At 41.7% G+C, this 18,159-nt stretch overlaps 2 protein-coding genes across 2 annotated transcripts; both read right to left on the bottom strand.

Moving 5' to 3' along the window:
- Window positions 1-104: 104 nt before the first annotated feature.
- Window positions 105-7,099, bottom strand: alox5a (arachidonate 5-lipoxygenase a). Its single transcript, XM_085800052.1, has 14 exons — window positions 6,834-7,099; window positions 5,746-5,944; window positions 5,577-5,658; window positions 5,375-5,497; window positions 4,551-4,657; window positions 4,262-4,434; window positions 3,938-4,084; window positions 3,619-3,822; window positions 3,449-3,535; window positions 3,171-3,349; window positions 2,841-2,962; window positions 2,309-2,409; window positions 1,487-1,657; window positions 105-1,154 (listed from the first exon to the last, which is right to left on the bottom strand). The coding sequence occupies exons 1-14, from the start codon at window positions 6,981-6,983 to the stop codon at window positions 975-977; spliced, it is 2,025 nt and encodes a 674-aa protein (XP_085656178.1). The 5' UTR covers window positions 6,984-7,099; the 3' UTR covers window positions 105-974.
- A 1,232-nt stretch (window positions 7,100-8,331) lies between these two features.
- On the bottom strand, window positions 8,332-17,125 carry slc25a16 (solute carrier family 25 member 16). The gene is made up of 10 exons (XM_085800050.1): window positions 16,748-17,125; window positions 15,840-15,965; window positions 15,084-15,176; window positions 14,857-14,990; window positions 14,601-14,664; window positions 14,098-14,219; window positions 13,902-13,968; window positions 13,640-13,802; window positions 13,402-13,470; window positions 8,332-10,931 (listed from the first exon to the last, which is right to left on the bottom strand). Exons 2-10 carry the CDS (start codon window positions 15,931-15,933, stop codon window positions 10,775-10,777), a joined length of 963 nt encoding a protein of 320 aa, XP_085656176.1. The 5' UTR covers window positions 15,934-15,965; window positions 16,748-17,125; the 3' UTR covers window positions 8,332-10,774.
- Window positions 17,126-18,159: the final 1,034 nt, after the last annotated feature.

The raw sequence follows: 18,159 nt of genomic DNA, 5'->3' as shown, positions 1-18,159 counted from the left end.
CACATTTGAATGTTTCTTGTTTTTCACATGAACACAACACAGAACATGTTGACGTTCAGTTTCTTTGAAATGGAGGAGTGAAGATGAACGGTGGATTGTGCTTCTTATTTTTTACTTTCTTCTCATAGGAGCTGGCTCCTTTCATGAAGTCTGAGACAGATGTTTTGATGTAGTCTTGATGAAGATTGAAGCCGCTGTAGGATGCTTTCACAAGCAGGCGTGTCTCTGAGAGCAGCTTTTTCACTCTTGCTTTATTTCTTAGTGTCTCTGAGCAGGATATCGGCTGAGTAGGAAAGGCACTTTGAGTCTAGATCTTTCTGTCCTTGCCCTGTCTGCTCCACTCCATCATGTCTGGGAATAGTGTAACTTGCATAAAGCTACATTTGTTTACTACTGACTGGACTTGAACATATATGACTGTTCCCCTGTCTTATGATATCATTCCACAAATTTGTCTGTGAATTTACTTTGGAATAGTAACTGTAAAGAATTTGGTAAAAGTACTTGTTTAAAAAAAAATATTGATGTGTTTTCAGTTTAATTTCCCATGTTTGAACAAAGTATGTAGAGTATAAAAGAACAACCAAATAAAAATTAAGTTACTTTTAATGCTTAATGTGTCTTTTTCTTATGTTCTTAATTTAAATGTTACGATACAAAAGGAAAAAAAAAAGTTGCATCAGTAAGATCAAATGTAAAAAAAAAAATTGACATTTTATCTCCGAGGATGGGGGACGACTACAGCTATAAAACATGCTTTAATTGGCACCTCTATTGTTTCCTGTTTCTAAATTTCATCTCAAACTAATGAGGAAACGGTTTATAACACACAGATTTAAATTTACAGCAGTATCAAAATCACACGTACACACACACAGGAGTTTCCTAACAGCATGTTTGGACAGCTCGGCAACATCAGCAAAACCTCAATGTAAAATATCAAGGAGAGACCTAATGATGATGACTTTTACTCCTCAGACAGCCACACTGTTTGGGATTTTGTCCGGGGACATGTTGTAGTACGGCAGCTTCTTTCCCTCGTTCCTCCTCTTGATGGAGTTGCTTATCTCTGCCAGCGTCTTCCTGAATTTCTCCATGGCCGCCTTCACTGGCTTCTCGATGAAGCGCTCATCAGGATACATGCCCAGGTACAGCTGGAGGGAGGGAGGGAAGGAGGGAGGGAGGGAGGGAAGGAGGGAGGAGGCAGGTTATTCACTGCGAGGAAAAAAAACATGTTGAAGCAGAGGGATCCTTCAAAACTTATGATTGTTTTGGCTCGTCCTCAAAAACAACCCAGTCTGGCATGAGTTGTGTGTGTGTGTGTGTGTGTGTGTGTGTGTGTGTGTGTGTGTGTGTGTGTGTGTGTGTGTGTGTGTGTGTGTGTGTGTGTGTGTGTGTGTGTGTGTGTGTGTGTGTGTGTGTGTGTGTGGTGTGTGTGTGTGTGTGTGTGTGTGTGTGTGTGAGTGTGTGTCCTTTCCCCTTGTACCTCGTTCTCCTGGTACTGGCTGAGGGCCCAGACGGCCCCCAGGTGCCAGCTGGAGCGACCACGGTCAGGGAGGCTCTCGATGATCAAGTTCACATCTGTCACGCCTTTCTTGGTGGGCGGGGGCCTCCGCATGGTGGAGGGAGCGTTGGGGATCCAGGAGCACCAGTCGTACTACACAATATACACATATGCAGTAGTCACATCAAGTACTACAGGTCGTCACAGCTATTTATGCTACAATATGATTTAATGATGAGATTAGTAAATGAAATAAATGATTAAGGATTATTTCTGAGGGGTTTTCATGTGGTTTCATGGATGGAGGTGAATTATTAACAGACAGTAGAAGCAGTCATTTTCTAATCCAGTACATGCAGCCACTGGACTAAACCTTAAAGTATTAAAACCCAACTCAGTCACAAATGTAAAATGCTATTTATACACTGTGTGCATCGATATTAAGAATTGACTCATGCCATATTTTATTGTATTTGAGTTTGTACTTTACCAGCATTGTTACCTTTGATACTAGGGTTAATCAGGGTTTGGGTTTTATTTATTTGCTACTTCCTCTGTCCTTTAACTGCAGGATTTTGAATTAAGAGGTTTTTTTTAATTAGTTTTGGGACATTTACTTAAGTCAAGGATGAGTACTCCCTCTTCTACTGTGTGCAGCAGAGCACACACACAAATGCACAATGCATAGATGTCAACTAATATAAGAATACACAACTGTGATTTCATGTAACTTTAAAACTTTGAATCAGCCTCATGAAGTAAAAATACTGAATGTCAGATTCAAAATAAATTTCTATTTCTCACCTGCCCAAAGTTGACAGCTGCGTGCTGCGCTGAGGAGGTGAACACGACGACAGTCAGGTACTCTGTCAGCTCCTCACGTGATTTCACAGACTTGGGAAACTCTGTGCACAGATTGTCAGCAGATTGAGTTAACACACTGAGCTTCAGTCTTTACAAAACCTCACTCCTCTTATTTTGCAAGTTTCCATGTTTAAAAAAAAGGGTCCTTGCACCATGCACTCAGGTGATGGTGAAACACAGGAAGCATGTTACAACAGTGCTGCTCGATCAGTGACACCATCAGTGTCCTTTCTTCACCCTCAGACTATTCATCTACGACAGAACAGATTTGAGTTTGCAGTGCTGTCTGTTCACAGTCGTACCTGCCTCCCCCTGAAAAACCTAGACTAATGAAATATTGAAGAGCAGTGAGGCGCTTCCCACTGTGAAGAGTAGAAACTTTATGGCTTGGTTAGCTGCTGTGTTTTCGATTGTTGTTGAAATTTTAAAGGAAAAATTTATACAAAAATGGAGATCTCCAACGTGCACTCACCACAGTGATCGAAGTCCTGCATCCCAAAGCTGCACACATCTTTAATGAAGGCCTGGATTTCCTCGTCTTCCTGCACCTTCTCATCGCTGGTGTAATAAATATGCACCACATCAGACACGAAACTGCCAGGAAGAGAAATAGCACATCGGTCACATATAGAGGAATTTCTACAACTTTGCTCCTTTTGAAATTCTCCCTCTCTCTCTTACAAACAAACACACACATATGGCGATAGAAATGTCGCTTCCCATTGTTTATGCTTTGTCACAACTGTTTCCTCCTATTCCCTCAAAAGCACAAAGTCTTCCTCCATAGACATTTGTCCCTCACCTCTTTGTGGCCTCCCACACTCTGGTGCCGTCGTCTCTGTAGAAGTAGGTGGGCAGCTCCTCTTGGATCTCCACGCCACGCGACTTGATCATATCAGGGAAGCACATGGACCTGAAGGTCAGAGACTTCATGGCCTTCTGCACCAGCTGAACGTGACCACCTCCACCTGTTGCATTTGCCTGGATGAGGATGGAGAAGAAGAAGAAGCAGCAACATCATCACCACCCACGTCTCACCCGTCTTGCATCGAGAGGAAAAGAAACTACAGATGTTCTCACCTTGTCGAAGATGCCGCATTCACAGATGAGCTGCTCTCTGGCCTTGGTGTTGATGGCGATGGTGAAACGCACATGTGGGATGATCAGCTGGGAGAAGAGACATCAGTCAGTCAGTGAGTCAGTCTGTCAATCAACCAATCAATTCACCAGTCGATCAGTTAGAGTTTTACCTTATACACAGGGTGAACAGCTGGGAGCTGCCTGTACATGGCAATCGCAAACACCTCTGTCATCAGATGTGTCCTGAGCAGGTGTGTGATGGTCTGGTGATACTGGAAGTCGGCAGAGCGCACCCAGATCTTAGCCAGCAGCCAGTCGTACTGAGCGTCAGTGGGCAGGAAGATCGGGGTGTTCTCACCTGGAATCTGCCCGAGCTGGAGAAGACAGAGGACATGCGAGAAAATGTGTCTATAGCAACATGTCAGCTGCAGAAGGAAATGTCTTACTCATAGAATAATAATATGTCTCTGCTGCTCAGCGTCTCTGTACCTGTATGGCTATGGGCAGGATCTTGTTCTGAGCGTTCTTGTAGAGCAGACAAATGGGAGCTGCCAGGTACTGCAGCGTGCACGGGTCTGTGCAGTTAGGACTGATGCCGTCCAACACCTCGTAGTCCACTATGTAGATGTTACCTGCCTGGAGCCAGAACAGAACATTGCTTTTTTTTTATAGTGTTGCTCTAACATGAAGCACCGTCGTGAGCAGTTATCGTTAAAAAAAAAAGCTGACCGCCAATGTTTTTATCTTTGGAAAAACGGAAAAATTGACAAAAAGTTTAATAGATTCGGAGACACAGACAAAAAGCATGTCTACCTTTATTTCCTCCTCCAGAGTCAGCTCCCTCTCCAGGCTGACAGACACCATCTCATGAGTGACAGGAAACTTGTCTGGGAGTTTGGTGCATTTTTGAATCACTACAGGGTTGCAGCCATTAAGAAATTGGTATCCAAACATGAAGTCCTCCCTCCAGTGCTGCATCACATACTCTGAGTAAAATAAAATGACATGAAAATTACACACATAATATAATATAATATAATATCATATAATATAATATAATATAATATAATATAATATAATATAATATAATATAATACAATACCTGAGATTGTGTTTTTGATTCTCACAAAGATCCTCTCAAAGTCCGCAAAGTCACTCCAGGACGATTGGAACATGTGCATGAACTGGTTCACAAACAGGTTCTCTATCCTGGAAAGCCACCATCATCATCATCATCATCATCATCATCATCATCATCATCATCATCATCATCATCATCATCATCATCATCATCATCATCTGTCATTATGGTCACATTAGAAAAGGGCAATAGTGTCCTGACTCTGCCATTAAAATGGACAAGTAAACTACATGTCGTACTCTTTAATGGTCTTTTTTGCTTTAAATGCAAACTCAGAACTTCAGAACTTTCCATTTGCAAAGATGCAGCTGCAGTTCAGACACATTTAAAGCTCGCTATGTAAAATTGCAAGACTCATTTCCCATCTCAGCTCATTCCTTCAGTTCGCACAGTAAACATCATCATGCATCCATTTTCAAAGGTTTGTCCCTCTCTCTTCAAGAGCCACTGCACGATGCACACTGTTGTGTTTCGGACCTGTTTTGCATTACTGTGTCTAAGTTTGGGCTCACACATCTTGCCTGGAGGCACAATGCAAATATCCCTGTCCATAAACAAACATTTACACCTCTCTTTTTTTTCCAGGTACACCTGTGTGCTGAAAATAGACACATGTTTTCAGGCAGAAGCTCAACATCTGATCATGACATCATGAGCTGACATCAAGTGCTCGGCTCCTCTGACTCGCTGTGCCCTGTCCTGAGGGGCGTCAGCTGTCTGCGAAGCTGTGTAAACCTGTTGAAGCTTTACTGAAACAGCCTTTTCAGTTCAAATGGAGCACATACGCTTTAGTGTAGTTCAGGACAAAATCCACTCCTTTCTCACTGTCAAACTGGATGTCCCGGGGCAAATCCTTGTGTCTGTTCGCATCTATGCTCATGGGAAAGCCAGGCTGCCACTCCTTCCATCTGAAAAAGACATCAGGTTCATTAGTGAGTGGCTTGTGACTGAATACAAAGGCAAAGTGTGTGTGTGGTGTGAACTTGCTTGTAGGTTTTTCTCCTCGAATCCAGCTCTTTTTGTCTGTGCTGTTTGACCACACTGGTCTTATCATCCTGCGGCAGATATGCTGTGATAGACACAAAACAAAGTGAGGGGAGGAAGAGCTTGTTTGACTTTTGTGCTGCAGACTCTGAGCAAATGAAGTGACGACTACCTCGTCCATCCCTGAGCACCACTTCCTTGTCATCAACCAGCCAGCGGAAACAGGGGAACTCCACGTAGTCTCCCGACGGCGTCTTGACTGTGATGTACCTGCAGTACCAGTCATCGTACACCCAGTACTTCTTCTTCTCGATCTTCACCAACACTATCTCCCCCAGGTCCTCCCCAACGCTCACGTCGTAGGAGTCCACCTGCAACATAGTCTGCAGCTGAATTAAGGAGCATGAGCTGGGAAATGGTTATGTAACATTAGTTTTTATCTCATCAGGAAGTTCAGACCATGGTGAAACCACAGATGCTTTTTAAAACAGGAAATTGTATGTTATTGGGCTTATTAATTCTTTGTTTTATTATTAGATGTGAACTTAGGTTGGGGAAAAAAGTGTACATATGCAGTGTAGAGAGAGTTTTAGGAGGTTAAGATATATATGACAAAGATTGTAATGAAAACATTATTTGGCTCAGTGAGCCATATTTATTTTTTACCTAAATGTTAATCATTCTTTTGAAACTACATTACATTTTCACTCAAATAAGGTTTGCATGAGAGGTAAAAACAAATATTTGAGAACTGGCAGACAGCATAAAGAACATTTTGTTTTGTTAGACCCACTATAATTTGGTTTTGCTTCATTTATTTTATATATTAGCCTCCTTTTATAATGTGTTTTTACTTAACGCTTGAAAAACATGATGCCATGTCAGATCTAGAGAGGTGCTACAGTATGCAAATAAAATTTGATCATCTGGTTGATGTTTGTAGGTGTGAGAGTAGAAGAGAATAAAATGATGGCAGTGTAATTTATAAAGAACAAAATTTAAGACTAAAAGATATATTATCAATATTACATATATAATGAAAAAACTAAATAAACTTGATGATTGTTGAATTCCTACTTTAAAGATCCATTTCCCTCCAACTGTTGATTTTATTACAGCGTTAATCTTCAATTACAACTCAGAAGTAACTTCTTCCTCTTTTGTACTGACATGCAGAGTGTCAACATACCCAGTGTCTGTGTGCAGGTGTCGAGACTTAAACCGACACACTCGGCCCTACAGCAGTGTAACATCACTTACCGCCCCCCTCTCAAAGTCGTTGTACAGAGGTTTGTCCAGCAGCGTCCTCTCACTGCACTGCTCCGTGCCCACCAGTGTGATGTAGATATAGTCGTCTGTCCCTGCGAACCACTGGTTCCCTGTGGCAATTGTCACTGTGTAAGAAGACATGGCAGACAGTAATGTCCAAACGTCCTCTCAGGATGAAGAAATGTGCAGGAAAACAACTCTGAATCCAAACGGTGAAAGGTTCGCATCAAGGTTTTCACGATAGCACGTTTCCCCCCCACTCTTGCTCAAAACACTGTTTCACTGACAAACACCAAGAAAATGTGAAATAGGGCAGAAGAAGGTGGAGCAGGAAACACACAACCCTCCCCTCACTGTTATAGGTGACTTCCACCTTTACTGAATGAAGTCACACGATAGTACGGCATGTCCATCCCTCTTTGGGGGACCGACCTCAACGTGGGAACAGGAAGCATTATTATTTTTCCTGAAGTTGATATCAAATTACTTTTCTTTATCTGCAAACAACAAGAGAGAGATTTGATTGGATTAAAGTATAAAAAAATGAATTCCAGTAACAGGAATAATGTGGGCTGCAGGGAGGGAACATGTGAACGTACATATCTTTTACACATCACATTTACCAGTCAAATCAGCATGTGGCATCTGTCAACAACAGGCAGTGTATTCCAGCTTCAGTATTTAGAAAAAAATGCAAATGAGGCCTAAGAGTTCCTCTGTAGCGTTGGAGGTTGAACTGGAACAGCAGCATTAACAGGCCAGCGAACGTGTGAAGCGCAAAGTGAGAAATGGAATAATCTCGTTCGTTTGCTGCCTCACATTTCTCTTCCTCAGTTACTGTAAAAAAAAAAAAAAAAGGATCTAATAGTGTGACAGCACAGCATCAGTGATCACATCCAATGACAAAATAAAGACACAAGGCTGGGTGATGGTTTTAAGACATACTGTATAATGTAATTCTGCTTATAAAAAGCACAGCAGACAAAACTGAACACATACAAAGAGAAAATAAAACTGAAAACATAAAAAAAATTAGGCATTTTCATTGTTTAGTCACATCCAACAGAGCCTGATAAAGTGGTACAGCCATTAAATACATTTACATCTATAAATATCTTCAATATTTCTTGTTCCTCGTTCCTTATGTAATTATCTGTTGCGGCGAGCAGCAGGAACAGAGCTGAGCTGATGGGAGGCTTTGACAGGACACAGAAATCAAAAGAGCAGTAGCCTAGATGAAAGCTCGTGTAAACAGCAGTACTGCACATGAACATAAAAGAAGCAGAAATGTTACTGAAAACTATATTCTGTTTCCCCAAATGGAGGCTGCCACTTATCACCAGTGAGTATGTGATTATACTCTCAGGCCCAGGCAGGTGGGCACAGTTGGATACTGGAGTCCATTTATTCTTACGTACAATCAATAGTTAGAAGTTTCTCATTTACACACACTTTTCATGGTGATTTGTAAGAATTATAGGTTTGTAGGTTTTGTTTCTTTCATTTCTTTGTTCAGCGCCGTCTAAATAAAACAAGTCGTTCCAGCTGTTTGGAGCAGCCGTCCTGTTTCCAGTTATTACATTAAAACGAGGCTGAACACAGAATGTGGAAATGAAAATTTTCTGTATCCGTCTACATTCATCTTCAAAACGTACCTGTAGATATTTTTTCAGTGTTTGATGTCTTAGGTTAATTATATAAGTTATATTATCATTATAATTTGTTGTTCTGGTTGATGGGTGGCAACCGTCCAACAGGAGCTGCTAGTTGCTAAATCTGACTGAAGCCTTTCTGACACTCCCACTTCTTCCACAGTAAACAGCTTTCAAAGTGCTCAGTAGTCTAAGCAAACTCAGTATATCTAACGTAATATAACGCAATCTGGGGCAGTGATGCCCAACCTGGATGTTCGGACCCCTCCACTGGGACACAACATGACACAGCAGTTATGACCCCAGGGTTTTAGCTTCAACACCTGACAAAATTACAATATGCATTTGATGATGGCACATATAGTTAGCTTAAGGGTGTGTTTTGATTTTTTTTTTTCTAGTAAGGGAAAAAAACTTGGATCAGGATCAACAGAGTACAATACACATCAAGTATTAAATGTAAAAACTGATTCATAGGATAGAAAAGAGGAAAAATATTTCATTTTACTGCCTGATTTTTGACTTTCCTGTCATTTGTGCTTTCTTTTTCGAAATACCACGTCGCCTCTTTGTTGAAGGACAAATCTTTTAAGGGGGTCACCGGCTAAAAAGGTTGGAAAAATCTGTTCTGAGGCATCTGCTTTTTTGTCATTTCTCTCCACTGACATAGAGTGATCTAGAAGCTGAGGCAGCAACTGAGGCATGTGGAGCAACTCCCATAAAACACATCAATCTCTCTGGTGAAGTAAGACATTTGGATGCAGACAGAAAAGCAAGAGGCAGAGAGGGGCGGCTGCTCGTACAGCAAACTGACGAGGCTTCGCAAAAACACCGGTGGTGGGTTGATGGTGCATGATTAAACAACGCTTTCATTCAGTGATTAATGTTCAGCCGTCGTGGGCAATAAATGCAAACGACATCTTGGCTGGACTGGGTTAAAAACACTGTGTACATTATAATCACTATGTGACAACTGGCTATGGTTAGGCAAAAACGGGGAAAAAAATTTAACAAAGACCCTACTCTAACTAAAAGTTAGAGATACCAAAGTGTATGAGCGTTGTACCCACTACCTAGGTCTGATGGTAGACAATTAAATCCAAGATCAGTGCTGCCACCCAGTGGCAACAGGTTGCTGAATCAATAATTACACAAAGAACAAGCTACAGTCATGAAGTGCAAATTTCTCCTGAGTTCCCTCTGACAAACGTCGAACCTGACGTTGCAGCGCCGACATCTTAAACATCTCCGTAATATCCCTCTGATTACAGCCGAGCATCTATGTACATAAGTCGTCATCATCAAACCTACACACTAAACCTCTGAAAGCACATTGACAAACATAAAAAAAAAACATTTCAGCCAATGAAAACAGAGACAACAGTAACTGCTCTAATCAATGTTTGGCAATAGAATGTGAAGTTGCCTCAAACTGAAAACCCTGCAGGTGAAATTAGTTGATATATTAATCTTAGATTTGTGTAGAAGACAGAACAGAATCTGTCTCCCATAGTTACTGCACCACAAAGTTCAAGACACACTAAGCCCTGAAAAAAAAAAAATATGAATCTCATTTGAATGAATCTCTGAATGAATCAGCTTCAGCCACCTCTCTACAATGGCAAAGTCGTTAGAAAGAAGACATGATAAACAATAATGAAAATGTGTAGCTGTGGATTCGAAGTGCTTAGGGTGACAGAGGATTAAAATAAACGATTTTGGGGGAATATAATGACACTTAATTTGATCATTTTAAGCTGGAAGAGACAAGTGAGACTGTGTGGGCGTCTCTGTTAGAGAGAGAGGGGGCTGCTACACAATCAGACGGTTTTTGTGTTGTGTTGTGTTGTGTTGTCAACAACACCGTTTAAGAGCAGATCGTTGCCCCGAGCCAATCCTAACCAGCAGATCCCGACCAAAGATGTCACTGCCCCGCTGTATCCATGGAGACACTGATGAGGGATTTGTTCGCATTAAAGCCACATGTCGTGCAGTTGCGTAAATCATCATTTGAGAGGTGGCGAGTCACAGAGGCAGGAAGTTAGAGGCAACGAAAGGGCACGGACACGGAGACATTCGCCGTCTGACGTCCAGCCTCCTCTGACTTCAGGCATTAACTCACTTCCACGGCGCCTTCAGTGACTTAACGGAAAAGGCCATTCCCACGTTGATGAGTTCAAGAAGTGGCGACCGAGTCTCGGCTCAGTCTGATGTAGAGCATCCAGGTCCGGCGGCTCTCGCGGCTCAGAGTGAATACGGGTCCATGTGCAAACGCAGCGGCTAGTTCAGGTGGAGGGTCTGCTTCATGAACTCGTAGGTGGTGAAGGCCACAGCTTGGGAGGGGACGCAGCGGATGTAGTTGAGAGAAAGGCCTCGGTACAATCCCTTCTTAACCCCATACTCAGTGTACACATACCTCAGGGTCTTGCTCAGTGATCTGTTCAAGTGCAAAACAAGATACTGTGGATTATTCAAACTGATTCAGATACATAAAAAAAAAACATTATGTTTTCTATGTTTCTTTATTTTCTTGGATAAGAGACAAATGACCTTGTAGAGCGGTGATGTAGTCACTGAATTCATTCTTTAAAAAAAAATCTTAAATAATTAAACGGGAAGAGATGATGCAAGAGCATTGTGCAATGTTTGCACTGCCTTCACGTGACCTTGTCCAGGTATGACCGGTATGTTGCTGCAGTTTTACAGCTCATTTGTTACTCTTACTTCTTTAAGTGCTGCGGTTTTATCATTTTATCAAACGTAAACAGCCCTGGAATCTTTTTTCTTCACTTATAAGGATGGATTCCATCATCCTCTGCTTACAAAACCAAATGTGGAACCAACTATTTCAAGTGGAAACTCCCCATTTTGTATCCAAAACACTGCTTCTGTTTTTCCTGATTTCTTTCTTTAAAAACATGGATCCCTAGCAACAGAGAAAACAGGAGAAACGGAGGTCGAACATCATTTATCAAGATCCCCAGATTGAGGAAAGTGCACAACCACTTGCCTGAAGCTGCTGTAAACAGTTTCATTTTTAAATAACGCCTCCAGTTAGAGGCATTATTGACTTCTTCAGAACAGACATGAGTCCCAATTGATTCTTTAGCTAAATAAGCTCTTCAGCAATTACTTATGATGGGATGAAAATCATCAGCAGTGTGTTGTGAGCTGTTTTCCACTCAATAATTACCCTCTGTACACACTTGCAATTAGTTCTCATCTAATTTCTTTTTTAACTCATTGAGTGCCGCGCTCCTTTCCAAAGTTTTAGTCAAGTGTACCGGCAAATTAGACCATATTTGACTTTTTATTTTAGAGCCATAGTGTATTCTATATTATTGCCACCAACACATACTGTAGCTCATTTGAAAGGTTTAACTTTATCCTTCAAATGGCCACAAACCGTTTGTTTCTACGTGCCTCCGTTCCTGAGAAAAGTCAAGCTAAACATGGCTGGGTTTCACCAAAATCCCTCCTTTTTTTCTAGAAAAGGAGATAGAGCGTCTTTTATGAAAGGTGCGCTGTTTGTGCCTGTCGCTCTTCTGACACTCGCATTTCTGGATCAAAGGGCTCGTATAAGATAAATATACACAACAATTGTTGTTCTATTCACAAAACCACCATCGGGGGCGGGGGGGGCGCCACTAAACAACAATAACACAGACGCACCGTGCCGTGTCACAGCCTCTCGCCGCGGAACGTGAGGCTCTGCCGGCCACAGCGGCTCGCGAACACCGGTCCCGCCGGTGGTCGCGGTCCGTCTGTGGTACGGGTCGGTGCCGGCGGTCTGCTTTGGTCCAGAGACCATCAGATTTTACCGCGGGAGGACTTTGGGGAGGACACGGTGTTGCTCCAGATGAAGACCGGGCGGGACAGTGGGCTGAGAGCTTCCTGGTTCAGCTCCCAGCTGCTGCTGCTGCAGCCTCGCAGGTGAGAGCGGAGCAGCAGCGGAGCAGCTGCGCTGCATCTGCATGCAGAACTCCGTTTGCAGAAGCTGAGTTATGATAAAAACTTCCAGATCATGAGCTGTCATGTGACTTTGATCGTCATCTATTTCAGTTCTCCTCGTCGTAGAGTCCCCAAATTTACATATAATGTGTATTAAAGTGTCTATTTTCATAATTTAAAAAAAAAGCAAAAAACGAAAAATTTCGTTTTTGGCACTCAACGCATGGGAACGAAAAACGAGAAATTACGTGGTTGGCACTCAATGAGTTAAGTGTCACCCCTAAGACTACAGTTTCACTTCATAACAAATCTGAGACACATGTAACAAACACAAATTGGTCTAGTTATTCAATGTCATGTTTATGTGATGTTATACAGCTCTGGAAAAAATAAAGAGACCACTCCAAAATGTTCTTAATAAATCAGCTTCTCTACATGTATGGCAGCCATCGATTCCAGTGTCTATTGAACTCCAACACAAGCACACCTCACTCTACTTAGCTGATCACCTGAACCAAATCATATATAATTAGGAATAAAGATTATAAATACATTTTAAAAACACTGCTGCGATTAAAAATTGGGATTATTCCACCAATCTTGATTTCTAAACTCTTCCTAAGTTTAAAAAGTAGTGTTGTATTGTTTTAAAATGAATATGAACTTGTTTTATTTGCATTATACAAGGTCTGAAAACACCAGAACTTTTTTGTTATTTTGACCTGTTGCCATTTTCTGCAAATAAATGCTCTAAATGACTATATTTTTATTTCCAATTTGGGAGAAATTTTGTCAGTAGGTTATAGAATGAAACAAAAGTGTTCATTTTACCCAAACACATACCTAAGAATAGTAAAACCAGAGGAACTGATCATTTTGAAGTGGTCTCTTAATTTTCTCCAGAGCTGTATATGGTATAAGAGAACATGCAAAGTAGAAAAATCTGTGCTACTTACACGCATTTCTCAGAGTCAGGAAGCACTGTTCCTAACTGCATTCTTCTCCTGGCCACATCCAAGGGGTATCTAGTGAGAGGAAACACAATGTGACACATTGACCACCGATGAATTAGTGCTATCAATACCACACCCTGGCCAGAAACCACAAATTAACCAGCCGCGTTGTCAGCTCATCGTCTGTGCGGCTCTCGCCTCCTTGCAGCTCGTCAGCTGCCCGGCTGCCTGCAGCACTTACGATATTGTCTGAGCGATGGCACCGGCCACTCCTCCACAGAGCAGGTTGACGTGTGGTTTCAGAACCAGGACTTCGGGGTTGTCCGAGGAGGGGCGTCCCAGGGGCTCGGGAAAATGTTTCAATCCGAGGCTCTTCAGGGTGCCGTAGGTGAAGAATGAGAAACCTGGAGGATGAAAACGAGCGGAAGAGAAATCAAGCGAACGCAACAGGAGGGACACTGTTCACTGCATCGTAAACAGAGGCTGGTGGAGCAGATCATCACCTGCATAAGGAGCCATTCCAATAAGAGTTGGTGTAAGTCCCCTGTAGAAACCAGGAACACCGCCCTCCTTTACAGAGAAGGAAAAACAGGAATTGCAGTTGAAAGTTATAGAGAGCGTTTAATTTGTGTGCATTTTAAATCAAATGCTACAATATCAATGAAAACAATGCTGCCATTTTTCACACTTGTGGATCACCTTATGGTAGATGGTGTGGAAGGCGTTGGCGATGCCCGTGTAGCGATGCTCTCCTGTCACCTGGAAGGCCAGTCTGGCTCGGATCACATCCAGAGGGTAGGTGCATATCACCGCAGTCATCCCTGAAAACACACATTAGACAGGCACAGTCTGTAATTACAGTTCTGCTTCATCATAATTGACTCACACATTTTGGCTGCTAAAATAACTCCGCTCTCAATCTCTTTATGCTGATGCAGGCACGTGTAACTTTCTTGAACATTAGTATCACACACTAACAAAGCGAGACACGTCACATCCTGGTGATGCATTTGTCGCAATATAAGTCTGCACTGAGGTGACGCGTGTAAGCGTCTTTGATTCAGGAGGAACAAATAACAACGTGTGCTAAGCCAACAATAAAGGAACCGTATGTGAGAAAAGAAAGTTGCCAGGGCAGCACATGATATCCAGCTGGCACCGAGTGAACCAGCCTCGTCTTATCGGTTTGGAAGATGAATTACCTGCCATAGATCCTGCCATGAGGCGGTGGATGTGTCCAGAGATCCCAATCTGTTTACTTAGCAGCTGTAAAAGGATCAGCAGGGAGGAAACAAAGGTCAACAGGTCCACCAATAAAAGATTCCCAGTATTTCACTTAAAAATGTCACTGCAGGACAAAACACACACACCAACACCACAAAAGCCTGTCACACACACACACACACACACACTTCTTATAACTTTGGCCTTTGAAAGTATTTTAAGCACACACTGCACCTTTTTGTAATTGTCAAAGGCCATGAACTGGATCGCTCCATAGGGGAATATCCTGACCATCATCGCCCCATTGCCCTTGTACAAGCCGAGGAAGCCTTCTTTCTTTGGCACAGCTCTAAGGGTGGAAAACACTCCTGCAAAAAAAGATCAGAGTTTTTTTTTTTACCTCATACAGATGTCTGAGAACTTACTTGGGTTACTGGATGTTCTGCCTCCTAAAACTTTACCTAGATGTTTGTAATGGGGGTTCTGGGCTTGCAGGAGGATCTTGACTCTGTCCAGAGGAGCGATGGTAGTCTTGGCACAGCATCCTGCAACACCTAAAAGAAAACAGAGCATTCACACAGATATCACTAAATATCACAGACGTTAGAGTAGGGTCACACGAGGTCAGGTGCAGGAAGTGTCAGATGTCTAAAGTCAAATGTTTTGCTGGTACATGTCTGTAGCTTGCATGTTGTTTGAGGCAAAGCAAGTTAATAACTTGGTCTTTAAGGTTTTCATGAGTGCTTATTTAAGACTAATAACTACTGTAGTTGTATGTATTTTAGTTAATTAAGTAAAGCCATGGAGTCGAGAGAGCACGCTAGTTTTCTACCCTGTTTGAACAGGATTATTGTTTTTGTCAGTTTTCAGCACCGTTTTTGACTGGTAACAGAAAGAAACGTTTTTCAGTAAACCTTCTGAATGAGGAACACGGACTGTGGGGTTTTATTTTGAAGCACGCGTCAGCTACATGTTTGGGCTCTACAGCTTTAGTGGGCATTTGCAGAAAATAGACGGTGAGTATCTACTACAGCATGGTTAAGGTCAGTAAGATGGCTGATTGTTGGTGACAGAAGAAAGCAGGAGACAGCGAGGCAAAGGAGGAGGTGTGTCTGTCTGTGGTAGAGGAATGCCGTCCTGCAGACACAGAGGCCTGAACCTCTGTCCCAATGGCAAATCTTTACCTTGATGGTAGAAGGTGATTAGTCAGATCTTACCTCCAGCGACAAAGGAGCGGAGCCAGTAGTAGTCCCTCTGAGCAGGGCTGCTGCTTATCGCAGGAGGGGTGGAGACCGCGGCCTCCGATGTCATCCTTTCTGCTCAGGAATCTGCCACATCCATGGCTGCACAGAGTGGAAACACAAACGCACCGTTCATCATCCTGGAAAATACTGCATGTATCTCTGTGAGCAAACCCCTGTCTGTTTTTAAAATGATTTAAGGCTTAAGGTTGATAAATCATGGTTTAACAATGTGCACAGGTTCCAGTGGAGGTTTAAGCATCCAGATCCTAACTAAACATGTGTCTAGCACACTGCCAAAATAATCCACTCTAAGTAAAAGTCTTGCATAGAAATGTGACTCATGTCAATGTTGTAAGCAAAATTATGAATGCATGGTCAAGAAAATATACTGAAAGTATCAGTTTAAAAAAGCAGTAAATTCAGAAAACACATTTAACCTTTAGATTGTTATTCTATGGAGTTTTTCCTCAGTCGATGTGAGGGTCTAAGGGCAGAGGATGTTATGTTATGATGCAATGTAAAGCCCTTTGAGACAAACTGTTTGTAAAAACGGGCTATACAAATAAAATTGCCTTGCCTTGCCTGTTATCATTATTGCTCAATGCTCGTGCATTACTGATTAAAAGCGGATGATAGTCTAAAAGCTCTGCATGTCCAATGTGTCAAATAGTCACAGGTAAAATAACAGCAGCTATAAATTCCCCTCTGCTATAATGGAGTGCAAAGAATGACGAGACTCAAGTCAAGTACAAGAAAGTAAAGTGATACTCAGGTGCAGCTATCAGTTTACAATCATTGGCTATAAATTCCTCCAGGATTTAGTCAAGAGTCGCCACTCACTCTCTCACTCCTGTGACTGTCTGATAAGAAGTGATACTCACAATAAAAAAAACCCGTCCGAGGGGCAAAAAGAAGCGAAACAAGTGGAAGCTTTGGTCTGATAATAAAAAAATATATATATATCTTCAACAAATCTGTTTCTCCTTCGCTGAGTTGCTTCTTGTCTCCTCTCCCACCTGCCTCGGTCGGGACAATCCTGGATCTGAACGGGCGGATTTACCATCCGGACCAGCCCGACCTTCACTGTCCCGGGTTAAACAGTAACCGTGACAAAAGCTTAAGTCCTGAATGAATCAGAGCCACTTCCAAGATTCACGGAAATATATTAGTGTCCTTCGCCCGTTCACGACTCAGGGGCTGGTGGCCGCAAACGGTCGCATGTTGGTGACGTAGGCCGACGTAAAACAAGTGGGGCGGGACTACACGATAAAAATAAAAACATACCGACAAACTAATGACCATTAATTAGCAATATTAGTTACACGACGTCTAGTGTAAAGTTGGTTATAATATTTTCTATGGCCGACTCTAACATTTCAAGATTTATGCATTTAATCAATGAATGAAAAGTGTATTATTTTGTCAATCAAAGCAACAGAAATATATACGAGCCTATATTCTGTTCTTACATGAAAATAAAAACAAAATATAACAGACTGTTAATCTATTAATCTCAGTCTTATTGGCTCTGATATGGCCCATGAAATAATAAATTATGAAATTACATAATTATGGTAAATTATTATTATTGTAGGTTATCATAATTATTATAAATGTGCTATCTGCCTGTAGAATTGTTTTAAAATATATTTAATGTTGAATGACGTTTGCTTTATTTTTATTTATTTTTTTGTGTGTGTGTGTGTGTGTTTAATTCACATCCACTTTTCAATGCTTTTACCATTGATTCCCATGAACATCATTAACTTGTGTATGTTATGACCTTGTACATCCAGGTTATATTCTGACTTTTTGCACTATACTGTACGTCAAAAGTATATTATAAGTAGCCTACTTTACTTTTTCATAAGTGTGAAATTGATGTTTGATAGTTGTTGTCAAATGAATGTCATCCTTGTCACAACACAATATTGTAAAATAATAATACAACTATATTGTCCACTATACCATTGTAATACCATAACGTATTACATGAGTTTTACTACATTTCAATAAACTTTTTTTTAAATGTATAAAATATTCAACCCCAGTCTGCCCATTCAGTTTACATATCACAGATTGATTGCCTTTGATCAAAGATTAATTATCTTTGATTACCCTCTCTTCTAGCACGCTCCACACACACATAGGCTATATACACATTTACACACACACACACACACACACACACACACACACACACACACACACACACACACACACACACACACACACACACACACACACACACACAGCAGCAGCAGCAGCAGCGGGAGCGTTGGGGGTAAATGAC

Source organism: Trachurus japonicus, chromosome 15 (assembly GCF_045865225.1).
Source record: "Trachurus japonicus isolate A0001 chromosome 15, Traja_1.0".
In the NCBI taxonomy this organism is placed as follows: domain Eukaryota; kingdom Metazoa; phylum Chordata; class Actinopteri; order Carangiformes; family Carangidae; genus Trachurus; species Trachurus japonicus.
The sequence above is the reverse complement of the archived record's forward strand: the minus strand, read 5'-3'. Positions and strand labels throughout refer to the sequence as shown.

What these genes read in the sequence shown, in the direction of transcription:
- slc25a16 (XM_085800050.1), bottom strand. Translation starts at nt 15,933, where the DNA reads ATGACATCGGAGGCCGCGGTCTCCACCCCTCCTGCGATAAGCAGCAGC. An exon ending in CCCCCATTACAAACATCTAG is followed by an intron (nt 14,991 to 15,083) that starts GTAAAGTTTTAG and finishes CTTTTTTTGCAG; the next exon opens with GAGTGTTTTCCACCCTTAGA. An exon ending in CATGGCAGGATCTATGGCAG is followed by an intron (nt 14,220 to 14,600) that starts GTAATTCATCTT and finishes GTGTGTTTTCAG; the next exon opens with GGATGACTGCGGTGATATGC.
- alox5a (XM_085800052.1), bottom strand. Translation starts at nt 6,983, where the DNA reads ATGTCTTCTTACACAGTGACAATTGCCACAGGGAACCAGTGGTTCGCA. An exon ending in GGTGCTCAGGGATGGACGAG is followed by an intron (nt 5,659 to 5,745) that starts GTAGTCGTCACT and finishes TGTCTATCACAG; the next exon opens with CATATCTGCCGCAGGATGAT. An exon ending in CTCTGGAGGAGGAAATAAAG is followed by an intron (nt 4,085 to 4,261) that starts GTAGACATGCTT and finishes TTCTGGCTCCAG; the next exon opens with GCAGGTAACATCTACATAGT.